Genomic DNA, 23,037 nt, shown 5'->3' on the forward strand with positions numbered 1-23,037 from the left:
TGCTAGGTCTCGACGTGCCCTTAAGTCATATTTTGATTTTTTTCCCGTCCTGCAATAAAGTGTTCAATAGATTCTCGCATATGTTCTTCTCGATGTGCATGACATCCAAGTTGTGACGTATTTTTAAACTTCTCCAATATGACAATTGATAAAATATGCTGAATTTTGACCATCCATGCGGAAGTTCAGTACCCTTAGAGACACGCCCATGCGATTGGACAGTGCGAGGTTTATTTCCCATCCTTGTTTGCTTACCCTTTCCCCTTCCCTTCCAATTTTGCTTCAATATTTTTCTCCTAACCCCAAATGGATTTTCTTTGTTGAATCTTTTCTTCCAAATATTTTTTTTAGGTAGAGGATGTAGAAGCTCAAATATTTCTTCCCCGGTCAGCCTTGGTGGTGCCGGTCTGTTTTCTGGATTGCCGTCGAACTTTCCTACTAACTTTCTGAACTTGTTCCATGTAGGTAACCATCTTCTGTGTTGCCAATAACAGAACTTACGGCTGTATTTCAGGAACTTTCCCTCATAATATAACATGCAAACCGGACAAGTAATCTGACCCTTCGTCGACCATCCAGACAAGTTAGCATATGCTGGAAAGTCATTAATTGTCCACATGACCATTGCACGCATACGGAAAGCCTCCTTACCATAAGCATCATAAGTGCTGACGCCTTCATCCCAGAGAAGCTTCAAGTCGTCAATTAATGGTTGGAGGAAAACATCAATGTCATTTCCAGGAGAATATCTTCCAGGGATCAAGAGTGACAGTATCATGTATGGCTGCTTCATGCACATCGACGGCGGTAGGTTATACGGTGTCAGCAACACTGGCCAGGTAGACCAAGCATAGCTCATTACTCCAAACGGATTAAATCCGTCGCTAGCAAGCCCCAGCCTAATATTCCGAGACTCCTTACCAAAGTCAGGGTATATACAATCGATGTGCTTCCATGCCTCACCATCAGCAGGATGTCTCAATTTCCCGTCCTCTTTGCAGTCGGTCGAATGCCATCGCATATTCTCAGCCAGCTCGGCAGACATATAAAACCTCTGTAGCCTAGGAATAATTGGAAAATATCGGAGAACCTTCACAGGGATTCTGCTCTGTTTATTGGATGATATGCCTTCAGATGTGCTCGTAAGTTCTTTCCTGCGTGATACATGACACGTCGGACATTCCTCTAGACCTTCATTACCCTTATTGTATAAGATGCAGTCATTAGGACAGGCGTCTATCTTTTTGTAATCAAGACCTAGGGTATCAACAATCTTGTGAGCTTCATAATAAGTTGCGGGGATGCTCTTCTCGCCGCCTGGAATGATTTTCCTGAGCAAGTCTAATAACATCTCGAAATGTGTAACAGCCATCCCACTGAGTGTTTGGATATGAAGAAGCCTCAGTATAAAAGAAAGCCTTGTGAACTCGGTGCAACCCTCGTATAACGGTGACTCGTTTTCTTCAACAAGTCTCATCAATCGGGCTACATCTTAAAACATATCAGTAGTGTTAACATCACTCGAAGACGGCACGGTAAGAATATCTTCCAACATATCAATTGTGTCAATTGTCGGATTGTCGACATCAGTAAACTCTTCCTCTAATTGTATCACCGGGACGCCTTCACCGTGATGACTCCAAAATACATAAGAGCTATCAAATCCATTGATTGACAGATGGAAACTTACGTCACTCCTAGTGAGCATTTTATCATTCCTACAATTCTTGCAAGGACAAAAAATCAACCCGCTGAGTGACCGTAGAGGGTTGGTGTCAGAGTAGGCTAAGAAAGTTTCTATCCTATCCTTGTATCGAGTGTCTAGATGCCTTCGATCACGTGGTATGCCTATGAACGATTTGTCAGGAATTGTCCGCATCTAGAATTTAAAAATTAATGGAAGTGAGCATATCCCTACATATATCATTTTAAGTTATAGGACAAGTGTGTGTGATCGGCTGTCAGAGGAAGGCTTCTATCCCATTAGGTATGTAAACGTAGCGTGTATATGTATTTACGTGTGTTCAAGTGTACTTTTATTTCGTCAAAATTTCGGCAGCACCTACCCGCTGTTCTCCGAGTACACTATAGTACACGGAGAACAACGAGTAAGCGCCGCCGAAACTCTGACAAAAAGAAAGTACACAAGAACACACGTAAATACATATGCACACCATGTTTACATACCTAACCCGTCCAAACTGGACAAATCCAATAAATATTTATATACAAGCCCTCCGTCACATACGAGTACGGAAAGGTTATCGGACCGAACACGATGGTATCGTATCCGCCAACAATCCTGTACGCGTATGTGACAAGTAAATAAAGAGATTATATATAGTATTTATTGGACGGGGTATTCTACGGTTCGAAAATATGAGTGTACAGTGTGTGCAATTTCTATGTAATTAGCGATAAAATAGTTACGATAACCCCTCACAATCACCTCACCCTCATTGTAACCACCACCCTAACCCTAACCCTAACCCTCACCTTCACCCTCCCCTAACCCTAAACCTAAACCTAACCCTCAACCTCAACCTCAAACTCACCCCCACCCTCACCCTAACCCTCACCCTCAGCATCATCCCCACCCCCACCCTAACCCTAACCTTCAGCATCACCCCCACCCTAACCCTACACTAACCCTAACCCTAACCCTCAACCTCACCATCACCACCACACTCACCCTCACATAACCCTAACCCTCACCCTCACTTTCACCTCCTAACCCTAACCTTAACCCTCACCCTCATCTAACCCTAACCCTAACCCTCACCCCCACCCCCACCCTAACCCTCACCTAACCCTAATCTTAACTCTCGCCTAACCCTAACCCTAACTCTAACCCTAACCCTAACCCTCAACCTCAACCTTACCATCGCCCACACTCACCTAACCCTAACCCTAATCCAAACCCAAACCCTAACCCTAACACCCTCACTCTCACCCTCACATAACCCTAACCCTAACCCTAACCCTAACACCCTAACCCTAACCCTAACCCTAACCCTAATCTTAATTTTTTTATATTATAATTTTAACAATATGAATATTTTTTATTAGGGTTTTGATTTTTTCATCATTTTTTGGTTTTGCAAAAATTAAACTATAATTATAACAATTAAACAAAAATTACAAAAAATACTGCAATCTCTTCTTTCTCTCTCCCAAATTTCTCTCTTTCGCCACTTCTTCGTCGGTCGACGCTGGCGAGCGCGCTGGTCCGTGTCGCGGCCGCCAGCGCGGCGACGCAGAGAGGCGGAGAGAAAATTTGGGGAGAGAGAGAAAGAGAAGATTGAGGGGGAGAGATAAGAGAGATTGAGGCGGGGAGGGGAAAGGGGGTACTTGAAAGAGAGGGCGGGAAGAGATCGACCGGCAGGCCGGCGGCGGTCTCACCCAACGGCGGCGCGGTCGACGATGAGGGGGGGGTCTGAGAAGTTGGGGGGGGCGGGGTCTAGGAGACAGAGGAGTGAAATAGAGGGGGGGGGCGGTTCTGAGCTCCAACCCACGGCGGCCGGCAGGGCGGTGGTGACGAGAGGGGTGGGCGCGGTCTGAGGAGTGGAGGGCACGAGTCTGGGAGAGGGGGGGCGGGGAAAAGAGGGGGGGGGGGTGGCGGGTCTGAGAGAGGCTAATAAGCCTCTCTCGGTAAAATCGGGCGCGGGCTGCCCAAAAATTTTGGGCGCCCGCGCCCGAAATTTTTTTCCCACCCAAAACATTTAGCGACGGATTATTCCGTCGTTAAAAATGATTTTAGTGATGGAATTTCCGTCGCTAAATGTATATTTACCGACGAAAATTAAGATTGTCGGTAAAATTTTAGCGACGGAATAGTTTAGTCGCTAAAACGACATTTTTCGTCGGCAAATTAACTTTTTCCTACGGATATATAGCGACGGAATTTCCGTCGCTATAAGTCATGTTATAGCGACGAAATTTTTCGTCGCTAAATATCCGTAGCCAATAACCCATTTTATAGTAGTGAGCAATTCAAATAATCCACAGCTTAATAATAAGTGTCCCATAAAATAATTCATTACAGGCTCGAAACTTAAGATTATTTGGTAATAACAAATAATCCATATTTTAATCACATGCCCAAAACCAAAAAAGGAAAAGCTAATATTTTCATATCCTCATAAAAGAATAAAAGCCCAGACTAAAATGACTTAGTAGGCTTCGACCTGTGAATTTTCTCAAAGAAAACTCACCTGCAGCCATTTATAACCCGACAAAAAAAAATCAAGTTCTTCTGTGATAAATCGATAAACTATTACACATGTGATGATGACAAGAGGGCAACAAGCTGCGCTGCTAATCCTTATACTCAGCGGACCCTGCTATCGCCACATTCTTATCCATGAATTTATGTACCCTCCTGAGGAACTCCACCGTATCAGCTGCAAGGAAACCAAATGTATCGAAAGCGAACGTGATGAAGTTGTGGTGGTTGTCCTTGCAAGCTTGATCATGTTTGTCTACCTTTGCCTATGCTACTCTATCCACTGCATGCCTAACATACAACTCTCCATTACCAAACCCCACCAACGGAGACACCCCTGTGAGATTAACACAAGCATGCTCCCCCCACTCCAATTGTAGACAAGAACGTCAGCCGACCTAAGTAGTTCTTATTAAAAAAAATCGATGCTCGCCGAAAATGAGTGTCGACCTCACCTTATTCGAGCCAAAGCTCACCTGAATTTCGAGACCGAGCTCGCCTATAATTGAGCTTGAAGTTTGCCTGAGCAGAGCCCGAAGCTCGCCTGAATTGAGCATAGAGCTCGCCTGAATCGAGTCGTTCGAGCTCGCCTACAGTCAAACTTAGGCTCGCCTAAAATCGATCGAAAGCTCACCTGATTGGAGCGTCAAGCTCGCCTTTAATTAGGGCTCAAGCTCGCCCGAGGAGAAGATCCACCTTGCCTACCGAAGTTGCTGACGAGGTTTCTCCTGAATGATCTTTGAGCTCGTGCGATTGAGGTAACCGTCACTGCCCTAACTCCCTTCACACCCTAGGGTTTCATAATTGAACCGCCACCACCGCTTGGGCTACTGTAACCTAGGGTTTTGAAAACCCTAGGTTCCCGACTGCTGATGGCTATCGCCACCGCCGCTTAAGCTCCTACACCCTAGGATTGAAACCCTAGGGTTCCTGATTGCCGCCGCCACTATCTTCATTTGACAGCGGGGCCGCCAGCGAATATCGTCGGCGAGGAGCTAAGAGAACAACGACCAAAAGAAATTTCTTTTGTTGTCAATTTTGAACTTGAATTCATGAATGTTTTGTAATTGATCTTAATACATGAAAGTATCCAAATCAATGTCAATTTTGAACTTGAATTCATGAATGTTTTGTAATTGATCTTAATACATGAAAGTATCCAAATCAAACAAAACAACATAATTGAACATAAAAATTACATTATATTTTTCATGCAATCAATAGACCAAAATCAATAGAAAAAATAAGAAAGCAAAATAAAAAAACTTTTGCTATTGTTCATACAAGTAATAGTCCTCAAAAAACACAGATTAAGATAAAAAAAATCATAATTTTAATCTTAAACTCTAAGAACAAATCATGGTGGCTCTGATACCACTTGTTGAACTTTTAACCATGATTAATTCAAAGAGAAGAATCACAAGAATGCAGAAGCATACCTGAATCCATCTGAATTTATACGGATCTTAATCTTAGGTTTGACCTTCTAATCTAGAGGGTCTCCCTCTTAAGAATCTCTTTAGATGGAGATAAGAGAATGAGAACTCAACCCTTAGATTAGGGACCATAAACCCTTTATATAGATTTATAGTTTTCTAATTTAGCCCCTCATTAAATTAGAATTACAATTTGATATCTACACAATTAGCTCATGACATATTTAAATACCCATTGACCCAATTACCTAATTGATCACTTTAAGTGGGTTAGCTGTAAAGATAGCAACACACACTGATGTAACATATGTGCCCACAAATAGATTTAATTAGATTTAAAACCAACATGTTGGTCCATCACAGATGTTTTGAACATCATCCACAGAACAATGTGTCACCAACGAACATCAACAATAGAGTGTCCGTCACTGATATATTATACATCGGCCACAAAATATTTGTATGTACATTGGCAATGATAATTACATCAGAGATGTTACATCGGTGATGGATAGTTCCATTGCTAATGTTTATAACAATGAAAAAAAGATAATTATGCAGTCATTTAGGGCCCAATATTCAAACTTCATTCAATAATCACATGTATACAGATTTCATTTTACATCTCCAAACGCAACAATCAAACCACATTCTTCTAATTCAATATAAACATTTTCAATATACTCAATATACATAATCAATATGTAAATCACATCTCACATATCCATCAACATACAATAAAATTAACTCATGTATTCATGTAAGTCTACAAGCCAACATTGTCTCACATATCTATTAATTGTGGTATTAAGGATCTAGTAGATTTTGAGGCTTTGCAAGACATCCTTAATATGGAGAATCTAGAGCAAAGGCTAATCTAGAGGTCATCCCTCTCAAGTTTGTTCTTTAGTTGTCCCCCCACCCCATTATTATGAAGATTGATTCTTGGAATGTTAGAGGGCTTAACAACCCTTCTAAGCGTAGGCTTGTCAGGGAATGTATTCAACTAGCCAAAGTCGATCTTGTTGGTCTTCAAGAGTCTAAACTTCAATCAGCCAGCCCTCGTATCCTTAACAGGTTGGGAAGTAGACTCATCTCCTCATGGATTGCTTTAGATGTCTCTGATTCTAGGGGTGACATTCTTTTAGGGTGGAATGATTCTACCTTATCATGCTCCTCCTCATCCATAGGTATCTTTGCAGTGTCAGCCACTTTCACTCATAAACCCTCCAACTGGCAATTTGTTGCCACGCCTGTCTATGATCCTCATGATAGAGAGAACCGTGAAGTTTGCTGGTAGGAACTATCCAGAATTAGGTCCTCTCATTCTCTCCCATGGGTGGTATTTGGAGATTTCAATATGACCCTTAGCCTTGAAGAAAGAAGTGGCAGGTCTGAATCTATCAGGGATATATCTATCTTTAAAAATCTTATTGACTCAATTAATCTCATTGATCTTCCTTTTAGCGGCAGAAAGTTCACTTGGTCCAATCAGAGAACCTCCCCTGTCCTAGTCAGACTAGATAGATTTTTCATATCCTCAGATTTTGAATCTCACTTCCCTAACCTCCTCCAAGTTTCACATCCAGCTTCCTGCTCTGATCACTGTCCTATCATCCTTGTCTCAAGAGGCTCCTTTCCCTCTTCTCCTTTCAGATTTGAGAAGTCATGGATTTTTCTCCCTTCTTTCATTTCTTTCTTAGAGTCATGCTAGAATTCATTCTCATCTAAAGAAGGTATGTCAGCATCCCTCCCTCTCAAGATTAAACTTATCCGTAGAAGGATAAAATGGTGGAAGAGAACTTTTTTTAAATCCATTCCCATCCAGAAAGCCTCAGCCTTATCATACATCCATGCTCTGAATCTTATTAAGGAAAGTAGAGTGTTGTCTGAATCAGAATTTAATCTCAGGCTTCGCCAAAAAAAGTACCTTTTCTTGTTGGCTAGGGCTGAGGAAACCAAATGGAAACAAAGGTCTAGAATTCAATGGCTCAAAGAAGGAGATAACAATACATCTTTTTTCCACAAAGCAGCATCTTTCCATAGAAGAAAAAAATTTCATTCCCCACCTCATCTCAGACAATGCTAACATTTCCTCTGATGCTGACATCAAACAAGCCTTCTATGTTTATTTTTCTTCTCTCTTCTCATCAGTTAGTAACTCTAAAGTTAATGTTAACTGGAGTCTCCTATATCCCAACCTTCCTCCATACCTCTCCTCCCTTGTTGCTAAATTCTTGTCTGAAGAGATCAAGAAGGCGGTCTTCCATCTCCACCCAGATAAATCTCCTGGTCCAGATGACCTACCTATGTTCTTTTTCCACAGATTCTGGCCTCTTATCAATCAGGATGTCATATCTTTCATCAAATCTCTCCATAAAAATGCTCACCTCCTCCAAAATATCAACTACTCTTTCATATGCCTTACTCCTAAGAAGGATGGTGCAGAGACCCCAAAGGATTTGAGACCCATCAGTCTCATCAATAGCTCAGTTAAAATTTCTTCCAAAGTCCTAACCAACAGACTTAAACCTTTTCTTTTATCTCTCATAGATTCTTCTCAGTCAGCTTTCTAAAGTGGAAAGTCAGCTTTGGATTCTATTCTCCTAGCCCATGAAATGATTAACCACTGCTCTTCTGGTAAAAAAGAATTATGTGCTATCAAAGTGGATTTCTTCAAAGCCTTTGACTACGTCAACTAGAAATTTCTTCTTAAAGTCCTTCAAACCAGAGGTTTCAGCTCTATCTGGTGCAATTGGATTCTTAATATCCTTTCATCCACCAAATCTGTAGTTCTGGTTAATGGTTCCCCTACCAAATTCTTCCTTGCCTCAGAGGTCTGAAGCAGGGGGATCCTCTGTCTCCTATGCTTTTTATGCTTATAGTTGATGTCCTGAGCAAAATGATAAATTCCAGTGTCTTAACAGGAGACCTTGCAGAGCTAAATCTTAAAGGAAATCTAAACTCTCTTAGAACTCTTCAGTTTGCTGATGACACTCTTATTTTCTGCAGAGCTAACAATCATGATGCAGCTGTCCTAAATAACATCCTTAGAATTTTTGCCAACATCTCTGGTCTCAATATCAACTATTCAAAGTCTAACCTTTTCTACCTTGGCAAATTTCCCCACAAAGGTTCTCAGCTTACTAAAGTATTTAACTGCCCGGTTGGAGCTCTTCCCTTCATATATCTTGGTCTTCCGCTTAAGAGAGGCTCTTTATCAAGAAGAGAATGACAACTTTTACTTGACTCCTTCTCCTCTAAACTTGTGTTTGTGGAAAATTTGCAGTAAAAGAAATGAAGGAAAATTGATTTGTATTCCTTTAATCTCAGTTACAATTGGATTTCCTGATTACAAAAGAGAAGAGAATGATCTGAATTCTCCTCTTTGTTTAATTCTGGGTTCTTCACGGTGGCGATGGAGTGCCTCCTTCGAATGCTTGCGTCGAATTTGCTCCCCGTTGACGATCCGATGTCTTGTTTCACTGGAACGTGGTCTTCTCCTCACGATTTGATGTTGTGGAGAACTCTGAACGAGTTTAAAACTCTATGAAAGAGTTGATTTAACCGAAAGTCGGTTATAAGCCAAGGATGAAGAAGATCTTGTTGCCGATCTCCAAAGCTCCAACCGAAGGATGAAGGATCCTCTTTTCGCTGCCAAGAAGTTCCAACCGACCGAACCCCTGAACTGAATTGATTTTCAGTTATTTATAGGGGATTAAGGGGTGTAATCACCTCCTTAATTCGCTCCTCAGTAGGGCTAATGGGATGTAATCACCCCTTAAATCACTCCTGAGTGGAGTTGTGATCCCCTCAGATCGTGGGAAACGGTTTTAAAACCGTTCAGCTCGTGTTTGAACGAGTCAAACGCAAAATCCATGTTCTGATGTGAATTCTGTGTTCAAACGCAGTATTTGGAAGCTCAGACGCAGCAATTTGGAAGCTGCGTTGGCATCTTGTTGAAAGCTGCGTTTGACAGCTTAGGAGCTGCGTTTGGCGGCAGGTGAAAGCTGCGTTGATAGCTTTCAGAGACTGCGTTCATGGCCGAACATGAACTGCGTTTGCAGCTTTTGGAGCTGCGTTTGCGGCCGAACATGAGCTGCGTTGGCGGCCAAATCTGAGCTGCGTTTGCAGCTTTTGGAGCTGCGTTTACAGCTTTTGGAGCTGCGTTTGCAGCTTTTAGAGTTGCGTTTGAGCTGCGCTTGGAGCTGCGTTGAGCAACGGTTGGAGCTGCGTTGAGCCGCGTTCGTGGCTATGAACGCGATGCGTCTTAATGCTGGTGTGCGGGGAGGACTTCCACAGTTTGATTTGAAGAGACCGTCGATTTGTAGTCTCTTTCTATCGAAGCGTTGCAAAGATCGTCATTTTGTAATCTTTGCTTTAGCTCTCTAATATATGAGAGTCGTCAGATTGTAACTCCCGATGTTGATTATGAAGATTGTTTGATTAGAGCTTCCATCAGTTGTTGTGAAGGTCGTCAGATTGTAACCTTCATCGATCCACGTGAAAGTCTTCATATTGTAGCCTTCTGGAAGTCGTCAGATTGTAACTTCCATCATCGGTGTTTGATGGGGATCAGCTATCTATTGTGATTTTTAGACAGCCTACAGAACCCCCTCCAAAGTTTTCGAAAGTTCGCGGTTGACTAGGACAAATTTTCGGAATACTTTGGATCTCAACTCTGATCTTGGAGCTGTTGATTCCTTATGGTAAAGGATTTGTTCTCTGCACTTGCTTCGAAGGCATCATGGTTGAAGGGATTTGCCACGTAGGACCTGTGTGAAGGTATGCGCCATAATCCTGCTTCTGGAATGTGGGGGTGGACCCTACATTTTGAATTTGAGATGCGGGTCTCATCCTTGCATGTTGAATTTGGAACACGGGTGTGACCTCGGCGTTCGGTTTTTGCATCGCGGGTCTGACCTCAACGTTTTGACTTAAGACATGAAAGTGGCTTCCGTGCATTTTTGACTAAGTCTTTGAGACTTGTCTTTGGCTCATCTGTTTTAAGTCTCGGCTCACATCCATTAAGCTGATGGACCTGCAAACGTGCATAGGATTTTTGGCAAACCCTCAGCCATCAACGGATTTGATAAGCCTTTACCGACTACCGTTTGAGTCGGGCTAGCATGTGGATTGTCTAAGTCCGTTCCACATGTAACGTTGTGCTAAGAGAATGAACCCTCTTAGACTTGATGCTATGATTTTGAATACATAGACTTTGTCATTTTCACGGAAAATGACTAACCGGCAACGCGTATTAGGCTTAGGATTATCTCTAATTAGGGATCGAGATAAAGTCCCCCATGCATAAAAGGCATGGATTTTGGTGCTACGATGTTGAATATGTAGACTTTGTCGTTATTTATTTCCTGTGTTACTTGAAACACTGAAAGAAAGTTGGAAGCGCCAGAGGTGTAATATTAACTTGGCATGAATTTTCACTTAGAGTGAAATTCAGAAATTTTCTTTATTATAACTAGGATAATTCTAGAAAATATTTAATCCCTTGGGGATTTTATAATGACAACTTGTTATTCTTGTTGAAAAAGGATTAACAAGTTCATTGGGGGGTTTGACTGTTAGAGGTGTGATGTTAACCTAACAGTATTTTTATGGACCTATCGCTCCATTGACGAGAGTCGATAAGTAAAAAGTGTTGCGATCGGAGCAACTTTGAGGACCTATCGCTCTATTGACGAGAGTCGATAAGTTGATTTTGTCAGAGGTGTTTGATATTAACGTGACAAGAGAATGTTGCGATCGGAGCAACTTTGTGGACTTATCATCCTATTGATGAGGATTGATAAGTGGGTTTTTGTCAGAGGTGTGATGTTAACGTGACAAGATCGTGTTGCGATTGGAGCAACTTTGTGGACTTATCATCCTATTGAAGAGGATTGATAAGTGGATTGTCAGATATCATCCTATTGAAGAGGATTGATAAGTGGATTGTCAGAGGTTTGGTGTTAACATGACGGGAATTTATGTTGCGATTGGAGCAACTTTGTGGACTTATCATCCTATTGATGAGGATTGATAAGTTAATTGTCAGAGGTATGATGTTAACGTGACAAGAGAATGTTGCGATCGGAGCAACTTTATGGACTTATCATCCTATTGAAGAGGATTGATAAGTGGATTTTGTCAGAGGTGTGATATTAACATGACAGGATTTGTGTTGCGATTGGAGCAACTTTGAGGACTTATCGCTCTATTGGGGAGAGTCGATAAGTTAATTGTCAGAGGTATGATGTTAACGTGACAAGAGAATGTTGCGATCGGAGCAACTTTGAGGACTTATCATCCTATTGAAGAGGATTGATAAGTTGATTTTGTCAGAGGTGTGATATTAACATGACAGGATTTGTGTTGCGATGAGAGCAACTTTGTAGACTTATCATCCTATTGACGAGGATTGATAATTGGATTTTGTCAGAGGTGTGATATTAACGTGATAGTAAGATGTTGCGATCAGGGCAACTTTGTGGACTTATCATCCTATTGATGATGATTGATAAGTGGATTTTGTCAGAGGTTTGATGTTAACTTGACAGGAATGTGTTCTTGTGACTTGCACAAGATTTTAGGAATTAGCGTCTCGCTGGGGAAACTTGCTAAATGAGTTTATCATCAAAAGCGATAAATTTTGATGCTTGTGATTTGAATAAGATTTTGAAGACTTAGCGTCTTACTGGGGAAGATTGCGATTTGAGCAATTTTGAGGACTTATAATCCTATTGTCAAGGATTGATAAGTTAATTATTGTCAGAGGTATATTGTTAACGTGAAAAATTAGAAGTGATGCAAGTTGAATGCATACTCTGTGGGGATGATGATCGTCAGAAGTGTAATGTTAACTTGACGATGTGAAAGATTTATTACTCTTAATCCAATGGATTCTAAGTAACCAACCCCCAGTCTTGATTAAGACTTAGCAGGGGAAAAAAGAGGTAGACAAGGCACATCACCTAGTGGGGCACTATCCATGAAGTCGGAATAGAGGCACATCACCTGGTAAGCCATTATCTGATGAGTTTGACTATCAGAGGTAACTGTTAACGTGATAGTTTTGTGGACCCGCCATCCTACTTGAAGAGAATTGGTGGGGGAATTTGGAGGAAAAGAACTATCAGAGGTGACGGTTAACGTGATAGTTTTGGTGGACCCACCATCCTACTTGAAGAGGATTGGTGGGAGAATTTAGAGAAAAAGGACTATCAGAGGTGACGGTTAACGTGATAGTTTTGGTGGAACCGCCATCCTACTTGAAGAGGATTGGTGGGGGAATTTAGAGGAAAATGACTATCAGAGGTGACGGTTAACGTGATAGTGTTTGGACCTGCCATCCTACTGAAGAGGAGGATTAGCTTCAGTGGCCGTAGTATCTTCCCCTTCTGACTGAGTTCGATTGTTCAGGTTGATCCTGCCTACTTTGTTCTTCAGCTTTGATCCTGGCAATAATCTTTTGAGCCTGTTCGCCTTGAGAGATTAGTTGTCTCCAAGAACGGCATTCTGCAACCCTCATTTGTGCTAGAAGGTTGGTCTGCAAGTTGTGTCGATAGGTCTCTACTAAGGTAGACTGTGTCATACCTGTCGGGCATCGAAGAGCCATGGTTCGGAACCTTTTGACGAAGGCTTTGACGGACTCCCTCCTCTTCTGCTTAGTGGCAAGAAGGGTATGGATGGAGACTTCTGTATTCTCTTCAAAGAATCTTGACAGGAAGAGTCTCTCTAGATCTGCCCACTTTTGGATACATCCCGTAGGCAGTTTTCTGAACCATTCAAAGGCAACTCCCTTGAGGGTGCCAATGAACAATCGAGCCAGAGAGGCGGGCTTCCAATTCTTCCATTTTGACAGACTGGAGATTCTGTTCGTTCTCCGTCTCTCTTCCTTCATCAGAGGAAGATTCTAGGTTGTGGGCTTCTTGGTCAGAAGCCGTGTCATCAACCACTTTTCCCTTCCTTTTGCTTGTGTGAGGTCGGGATGAAGATGCTTCTCTCCTCCGGGAAGATTCTTGCCTAAATGGCGAATCTGTCTCCTGAGATTTGGCCTTGTCTGCGACGAGTTGAGTCAACAGGTCTAGGAGTTCATTGAGGGTCTTCTGCTGTGATTTGAGCATGGCGTCTTGCTCAGCAACCCTCTTTGAAAGATCTTCAGAATGTTCTGCCATGTGGGTGAAGCTCTCATGCCCAATGAAAGAGCTGGATGATTGAGACTCCACAATGGCTGAGTGTTCATGTGGCTAACCTCCGATAGTTGACAGGGGGAATGGCTCCTGTTCGCGTCCGAGTGCGTTGGTAGATCCCTTCAAACTCGTTAGCGATTTCTCTGACGTTCGACGAACGACTTGTCTCAGAGTCATCGGAACTAGGAGCTGAGACTTTTCCTCTGTCGATCATATTGATAGTGACTTCAGGATACTCGGTCTCTAGAGACTTCTTCCTATGAGAACGTCGTTGTTGGTTGGGCAAAACAACATTCATAAATTGATTGAACACCAACAGTTGGGCCACATATGAGCAACATTGACATCCCGAGAGGCCCGTAGGAATCAGCCGTTCACATTGGAATGAACGAATGACTTGTTGCATCGGTCTTTCTCTCGATATAAACTCTCTCAAATCTGTTGTAAAGATTCGAAGAGAATTACTCACTGATTGTGAGGTTTGAATTGGAACCCCCAGTCCACGATTGGACAGGACTGGCTCTTGGTAAACATGGATCTGGTTGAGATGCCTTGAATCCATGAACTTCTTATATCTGCCCCTCAACCTAGTCACGCTATGCAGAGTATTCGGGGGTCCAGGGGGCGGCGCGCCCCTGGCCAGGGGGTCCGGGGGGGATGGAATACCCCCCGGCGGGGTTTCGGGGCAGCGCCCTGAAAATTGTATTGGATTTCGTCAACTGAACGCATGCCTGAGCTTCAGGTTTTGCTGATGAAACGCATATTTGAGAGTTGTGTTTATTTTGTGGAACGCAACCCTGAGGGTTGCGTTCATTTTGTGGAACGCGCCCTTGAGGGTTGCGCTCAGTCTTCTTCACACAGAGCCTATGTTTGGGCTCATAGACGCGAGACTTGCATTCTGAAGCAGAAACGCAGAGCACATGGTTGCGTTTAGGCTCACAAACACGAAGCTCGTGTTGACTTGAGGATCGGCATTCTCGGAGATGTGCTCGTCGTAAGGATCTCCTCCTCCGTCGAGCGACGTTCTTCTTAGCCTGCTTCAAGGCCTTGGCAGCAACACCTTCAACTCGGTGGACGAGTTTGGCCGAAGCTGAGCCCACTCCTTCGGAGGAGGGGCTGTTCGAGCATTCTTGGTTGAAGGAGAAGGCTTCCTTCGGCATAGGAGCAACAATTGGAGCTTTAGTCTCTTTGGAGACTTTGTGGATCTTGCGCATAGCCTTGGGGCTAAGGGATCCGGAGGAGAGGGCCTCCTAAAACTTGGCTTGATCAAACTCTACCACGAGAGTTTCGACGGTTGTTTCATTGAGATGAACATCGGATTGCGCCACCACTTCTTCGTCAGAGAAGCATCATCCCCAGCAGAGTCGCCATCTTTTGTTTGTGGAAAATTTGCAGTAAAAAAAATGAAGGAAAATTGATTTGTATTCCTTTAATCTCAGTTACAATTGGATTTCCTGATTACAAAAGAGAAGAGAATGATCTGAATTCTCCCATTTGTCTAATTCTGGGTTCTTCACGGTGGCGATGGAGTGCCTCCTTCGAATGTTTGCGTCGAATTTGCTCCCCGTTGACGATCTGATGTCTTGTTTCACTGGAACGTGGTCTTCTCCTCACGATTTGACGTTGTGGAGAACTCTGAACGAGTTTAAAACTCTATGAAAGAGTTGATTTAACCGAAATTCGGTTATAAGCTAAGGATGAAGAAGATCTTGTTGTCGATCTCCAAAGCTCCAACCGAAGGATGAAGGATCCTCTTTTCGCTGCCAAGAAGTTCCAACCGACCGAACCCCTGAACTGGATTGATTTTCAGTTATTTATAGGGGATTAAGGGGTGTAACCACCTCCTTAATTTGCTCCTTAGTGGGGCTAATGAGATGTAACCGCCCCTTAAATCACTCCTGAGTGGAGTTGTGATCCCCTCAGATCGTGGGAAACGGTTTTAAAACCGTTCAGCTCGTGTTTGAACGAGTCAAACGCAAAATCCATGTTCTGATGTGAATTCTGTGTGTTTGAACGAGTCAAACGCAAAATCCATGTTCTGATGTGAATTCTGTGTTCAAACGCAGTGTTTGGAAACTCAGACGCATCAATTTGGAAGCTGCGTTGGCATCTTGTTGAAAGCTGCGTTTGACAGCTTGGGAGCTGCGTTTGGCGGCAGGTGAAAGCTGCGTTGATAGCTTTCGGAGACTACGTTCGTGGCCGAACATGAACTGCGTTTGCAGCTTTTGGAGCTGCGTTTGCGGCCGAACATGAGCTACGTTGGCGGCCGAATCTGAGCTGCGTTTGCAGCTTTTGGAGCTGCGTTTGCAGCTTTTAGAGTTGCGTTTGAGCTGCGCTTGGAGCTGCGTTGAGCAGCGGTTGGAGCTGCGTTGAGCTGCGTTCGTGGCTATGAACGTGATGCGTCTTGATGCTGGTGTGCGGGGAGGACTTCCACAGTTTGATTTGAAGAGACTGTCGATTTGTAGTCTCTTTCTATCGAAGCGTTGCAAAGATCGTCATTTTGTAATCTTTACTTTAGCTCTCTGATATATGAGAGTCGTCAGATTGTAACTCCCGATGTTGATTATGAAGGCTGTTTGATTAGAGCTTCCATCAGTTGTTGTGAAGGTCGTCAGATTGTAACCTTCATCGATCCACGTGAAAGTCTTCAAATTATAGCCTTCTGGAAGTCGTCAGATTGTAACTTCCATCATCGGTGTTTGATGGGGATCAGCTATCTATTGTGATTTTTAGACAGCCTACAACTTGCTCTATGGAAAAATAGATCCTTATCTATTGAAGGTAGGCTCACTCTTATAAATTCTGTTCTTTCATCCATCCCATTATATTATATGTCCTTCTTCAAACTTCCTTGTTGGGTCATCAAAGCCATCGATCAAATCAGGAGAAATTTTCTTTAGGGAGGAAACCCTCAGTACTGTAGAAGTAAAATCCTGGTCAAGTGGGAAAATGTTTGTAAGGACAAACGTGCAGGTGGCTTAGGGATTATTGACATGAACAATTTCAATCAAGCTTTCCTCTCTAAGTGGATTTGGAAAAATTTAGATAGAGAGAGCCTTATCAGTAAAGTGATCTTCTCTATCTACTCTTCAGATGATTCTAATCCTATATCCAACCCCCCAAAGAGGTATGCTTCCAGGTTCATTCATGATTTACAATCTATTCATCAACCTTTTTTTTTAACTTTGTTAGATGGGTTATCGGTTCAGGCAAGACCTGCAAATTTTGGACTGATAAATGGTCTGGAGACAACTCTTTATGCAATATTTTTCCTAAGGCTTTTAGTCTGGCTTTCTCTCCCGCTAGTTCTGTTTCCTCCCAGGGTGTTCTGCATCATAATATTTGGAGATGGAATCCTATTCTCAGAAGAGGTATAACAAAAGTAGACAGAAGAGACAAATCTAACCTCCTTCAGCATATTGTTCAATTCACGAACTCTCCAAACGTGCACGACTCTGTTCAATGGCCTGTAAACGCATCAAACACCTTCACCGTGAAATTCTTTTACTCTCTTCTCAATAATGGAGGCATTGTCTACCCTCTTAATAACTTTATCCGGTATTCCCCTGTGCCATTAAAAGCTAAAATTTTCCTTTGGATTCTGAGCAAGAAGAAACTCCAAACCAAAGATAACTTGATCAATAAGGGTTGGGGAGGTGATCCTTCTTGTCCATTTTGCAACCAGGAGAGGGAAACCCACGATCATCTATTATTTTCATGCTCATTCTCAACTGAGGTATGGTCCATCCTCTTCCCATCCTCTAACCCCCGCAATTGGCCTAAGGAGGTATTTGGAATGATATTAGACAATGATTTATTCCTGGATAACCCTAATCAAAGGAAGTTATGGAGGGTCTTATTACCATGTCTTTGTTGGTGCATTTGGAGTAGTCAAAACAACCTCATATTCAACAATTCTCCTGTTACTCCTCTATCTATTGCCTCTAATACTTCTCATTTCATATTATTCTGGACAAGTGCTTCAAGTAACAGAAAATCTCAGCGTCTCGAATTGGGTTTGCAGGACACAGCTAAAGCTAATGGATGAAGTGAAGCTCTCTGGGAAAATTTTGCTCAAGGAGATTAGCTTCTGGCAGTTTCCTCCTCCTCCAGCTTCAATCTCTTAGTTCCAAGTCTCTGTGGGCAAATATTCAGTAGTTTTGTAATTTTCTATAAACTTCGCGAGATACACTGTTTTTTTTGTTTATAGTGTAGTGGTAGGTTTGCTGAGTGATGGCTGCTTTATGTTGGTTTCTATTGGCAGCCTCCCTTTGTAGCTTTTATCGTTTTTTGTGATCTATGGTAGGTTAGGAAGCTCTGCAGCTGTTATGTGGAGGGTGACGACTAAGGTCCACTCCCCTCCGATAACATCTTTTCGGTTCCTATCCTCACCTTTTTGTTGTCTAGTCAGTTATTTGTTTTGTAAATTCTAGACTCTTTTTCTATATCAATATATATTTGAACGGGCTATCTCACCCTGTTTTTTCTGCTTCAAAAAAAAGTCTACAAGCCAACTCCACACAATCATATATGTCTAACAATAAAGTCCACGAGTCCACAAATGTGTAAAGAACAAATCCATCTACAAAATACCATACATACACAAAACAAACTCACTCCCTATCGTGGTCAGCTCCTAGATTGGGGATAGCTACACGTATTTAGACAGATACACATGTCCACAAAATAAACAAAATACAACTTCCCCTCAATGCCATATCCACAAATCATATGACGCAACTGCCTCGAGAATAACTGTTGGTGTGCCCTTGTGTCCACTAGTAAACTGCCCTTGCCAAGCCTTTGGACAATTTTTCCACTGCTAATGCATGCAATCGATACTTCCAATCATCCCTGGGAAACTACGCTCTTGTCCAACTTGGATTAACTTCTGCAAGTCTTGCACATTGGGTCGTCTTAAGTATTCATCTTGAAACAAGGCTATTACCCCTTCGCAAAAGTCTTGCACATTGGGTCGTCTTAAGTATTCATCTTGAAACAAGGCTATTACCCCTTCGCAAAACCTCTGAGTACACTCAACCGTATTCATCTTGAAACAAGGCTATTACCCCTTCGCAAAACCTCTGAGTACACTCAACCGCAGTAGATTCTTCTATCTTCACGTACTCATCACAAGCATCAGCTGCTACTCCATATGCGAGCATACGTAGGGCAGCAGTACACTTTTGGATAGGGGTTAAACCAAGCTTGCCCGCATTATTACGACGTTGTGTGAAGTAAACGTCAAAATTTGACATAGAATCCACAATTCGTAGAAAGAGAGGCCTATTCATTCGATACCTTCGTCGAAATTAGGCATCAGTGTATGTGCATGATTCGGCAAAGTAGTCGGCCATGAGTCTCTCATGCGCTGCTTGATGATCTCTATATATGGACTTTCTCTTGCGCGGTTGTTCTTCTCTCCTAAGCAACTCTTCAAGCAGTTCTTGTTGCCTATCAAACATTTTATCTTCTAACTCCCATTCTTGTTGGAAGTATTCGAGATTGAATTCATTTAGGTTTGGATCCATTGGAGGGTATGTAGAAAAAATGTTGATAGGTATACTCCAAGTTGTGCATTTGGTCAGCATTTATAATGAAAACCTTTGTTCAAAAACATGCAATTGCAACGACATGTGGCGTATGGCATGAATTCTTTGTCTTTAATTGCAGAGAGTTGTCAATTCATGCATTGTCTTTAATTGCAGAGACTTGTCAATTCAACCCTTTGTCTTTAATTACAGAGAGTTGTCAATTCATGCCTTATCTTTAATTGCATAGAGTGGTCAATTCAACCCTTCGTCTTTAATTGCAGGGAGTTGTCAATTCATACCAGAGAGTTGTCAATTCATATATTTTTTAACTTTAATTGCAGAGACTTGTCAATTCAATTGGAGAGGGAGTAGTCATTTCAATTGGATTTATTCAAATAAAAAACAACGATTTTATTCAACACTCCAATTTCAACACACAAAACACTTAAAAAAACACTTAAAAACACATAAACAAACTAACAGACAAACAACAACTTCTTCATTTGCCAAACAGTTCTTTCCTCAACAACTGATATGCTTCTTCATCTTCATCGTCACGATCTGGTTTGTTTTTCAAAAATCTCCACGTCTCCATATTCTTGGCACGAGCTAGGACATTCATAGCTTCAACAGTACTTGCTCTATTCGCTTCCGCCTTTTCACGAGAGGTGACTATATTGGATAACTCATCCTGAAGTTCGAGCTTCGATTTCCTTGGTTTACTGGACGAAGCTTTAGCTTTCTTCTTTGTCGTGTCCCTACCCTCAGGACGTACGAGGGTAGGAACGGAGGATTCAACATCTTCACTACTACTCTTTCTTTTCGAACCGCTACTACCCGATACTGCTACTCCTGGCATATATTTTGGTTGATTGCGAACAACCTTCCACTCATCCACCAAATTAAACGATGTACCCATTTTCTCAAAGTACAACTCCCTGCCTTTGGATATGTAGTTTTCATCAGACCAACCACTTTGCTTCTCCCTACATGCAGTACTATAACAGCCAATGAAACTGGAAATTTTTCTGTTGATGTCTTTGTAATGACTCTGGCACCAAGCTATGGTCCTCTCTTTTCCACTCTTGCCATTCTCATTCACATAATGTGTAATTTTACCCCAGAAAGTTTCACCTTTTTGGTTGTTCCCCAGCTCACTATCATTACTAGCGTGAAAATAAGCAGTTAGCAGAATTATGTTGTCTTCTGTGCTCCAACTATCGTAACTTGATCTCTTTGTTGGTTGTTGGGTTGGAGGTAGAAAACTATGAGTATCCCCACCAACATTTTCCAAAGAGATCTGGGTGGAAAAATCCGGGATTTCTATAGATCCGCTACTGAACCGGGGTGTCGGTGGCTCAATCGACTCCGTGGTAGGAAAATTCATATGGGATGGAACATAGCTGCTTCCCGCAGCTGGATGATAACCGTAAGGAAGATAAGGGTATTGCATGCCAAAATTTGGTGGCATCATATACGGCATTTGAAAATTGGGTTGCATACCAGCATTTTGAGTATTTTCCGGGGCTTGCACATTTGGATTTTGAGGGTTGGTATTTTGAGGCTGGTTAGGAAAGTTGTAGGAGAAATTAGGATAATTTTGTGAAGGATCTATTTGAAAAAGTTTGAAGAATATAGAAGCAAAAGCAAAGAGAAGGAGAATAAGGTGTTGAAAACTCAGATTTTTTTTTGTGTCCAAATTACACAAGACTAATCTCTATTTATAGAGCTCAAAAAATAAAAATTATTGCTATAAAAATTATAAATTAATTCCTAGTATTTATCTCCCAAAATATCATTTAAAAATTAGGAGTAAAACAAAAGTCTAATTGTATTGTCGTTGCCCCCTGTGAGAGTACGCCTGAAGGAAAAATGAACGTGAACGTGGGAATGATGTGTTTCATTAATTCTCAATGTATACACATATTTAGACGTATATACATGTCCGCCACCCAATCCAACAATGGATTGGAGAGTCGCTAGCTTCAAAGGCCATCGTGCGAACAGCAAAGAAGATAATCTCAGCTGGGATGAACAATCTGCGCCAAAGAGGAGGTAGTGACTCACGACTCGTGACATGTTTGTGCACCCCCGAGCTCTCTCACAAGAACTAGAATAATCAAGCATGCCATGTTAGATTCAAGTCAGGAGATCAAAACTCTATGATTTGACATATGACGTCAATCACTAACAGTCTCTCATCTTGTCATTGCGGGGTTAATTATAAGAAAAATGCTAGAGGCACACCCCCCAACCACACTCCTCTTTCGGTACAGTGCAATGGGGCCCACATGAGAATTTAAAAAAAATTCTCATGTGGGCCCCACCGTAACGAGAGAGGAGTGTGGTTGGGGGTGTGACTGTAGCGCCACCCTAATTATAAATTGTCCATTCAATATCTTTAATACTACCTTCCCCGGGAAAATTCCAGTATTTGTAACCCTTACCAAATCCCCACAATTCTAATTGTATCAAGATTCTATCCACTAACAACATCATTCTGCACTTACAATGCAATAGTCTGCTCCCTAACTTTTTTGGATTCATTGCATGCTGAAGGAAGGCTTCCCATCCATCTTGATATCAAATGTCTCAACTTACTCTTCTTTCCATATGAGAAATATTGATCTACGACTTGTCAGGAGTTTTCTCATCTACATTTTAAGTATACTTATTGATTAATTTGCTATCTCATAAATCACAGTATGTTTGATAATCTTCATTGTAGTTGATTTAACAAATCCTAGGGTGGTCTAAACACTCCAGCGGTTGAGGAAATACTTGCATCCCATTAAGAATATAGAAGTGCATTCATCTACCTTTCATTTTTAGAAAATTTTTGCAACACCTACTCGCTGTTATCCAAGTACACTGTGCAGATATTATTATGGGTATCGACAAAGGATCAAAATACAGAATAACGTACACTTATTATACACAAAGAACAAGGGGTACGCGCTACTAAACTTTCTAGAAACGAAAACGCACAAAGTATACAACGATAGATGACACTACTATATTCATAATCCATCAAAACCAATATTTACGAATTTGATTGCCAATTCGATCTACTTATGGACGATTCTTTTTGAATAGAAAACTTTGTTTTATACCTAACTGAGTCATCTATCGAAGTCCAAAATTTTGAGAGTTAATTATTGGACATGGGTCTCCGGAAAACGTTAACTGTTTTTTGGGTAATGCATAATTCTTTCTCCATTTAGTTCTCCAAAAATTAGACATTAGAAAATTAAAATCAACGGGCAGCAGCCCAAGAATGCAAAAGAAACAATTTAATGTACAGTCGCCATTTAAATTACCGTTGCAATCTCACATAATTAGACACATTAACTCAACATCATCCATTCAAATTTCTAGGACTAGCTAGTGGTAGACATAGAAGCACTGTACAGGCCAGTGCCATATACATTTATTTACCTTTGTTGATGATACGATATTATCAGTAAGTGATACTTTAGTTATTTGGTTAATTATAGATAGAAGTTATATGCTGTTAAGATAAGTTGTCATCTTGTTATTAGAAAGTATAAGTTGTAATCCTCAGATTTTTCGGTAATGTAGAAATTCTTTCTCTGTTTTTATATGGTATCAAAGCAGGTTAGTGATTTTTGAGAGAAGTCATTTACCCTACC

At 41.7% G+C, this 23,037-nt stretch overlaps 1 protein-coding gene across 1 annotated transcript; it reads right to left on the reverse strand.

Annotated features, from left to right (window-relative positions):
- LOC109841564 lies at positions 19,884–20,867 on the reverse strand. Its single transcript, XM_020410525.1, has one exon. It carries the CDS (start codon positions 20,865–20,867, stop codon positions 19,884–19,886), a length of 984 nt encoding a protein of 327 aa, XP_020266114.1.

Source organism: Asparagus officinalis, chromosome 5 (genome assembly GCF_001876935.1).
Source record: "Asparagus officinalis chromosome 5, Aspof.V1, whole genome shotgun sequence".
Classification (NCBI taxonomy): Eukaryota; Viridiplantae; Streptophyta; class Magnoliopsida; order Asparagales; family Asparagaceae; genus Asparagus; species Asparagus officinalis.

What these genes read in the sequence shown, in the direction of transcription:
- LOC109841564 (XM_020410525.1), bottom strand. Translation starts at nt 20,867, where the DNA reads ATGCCGTATATGATGCCACCAAATTTTGGCATGCAATACCCTTATCTT.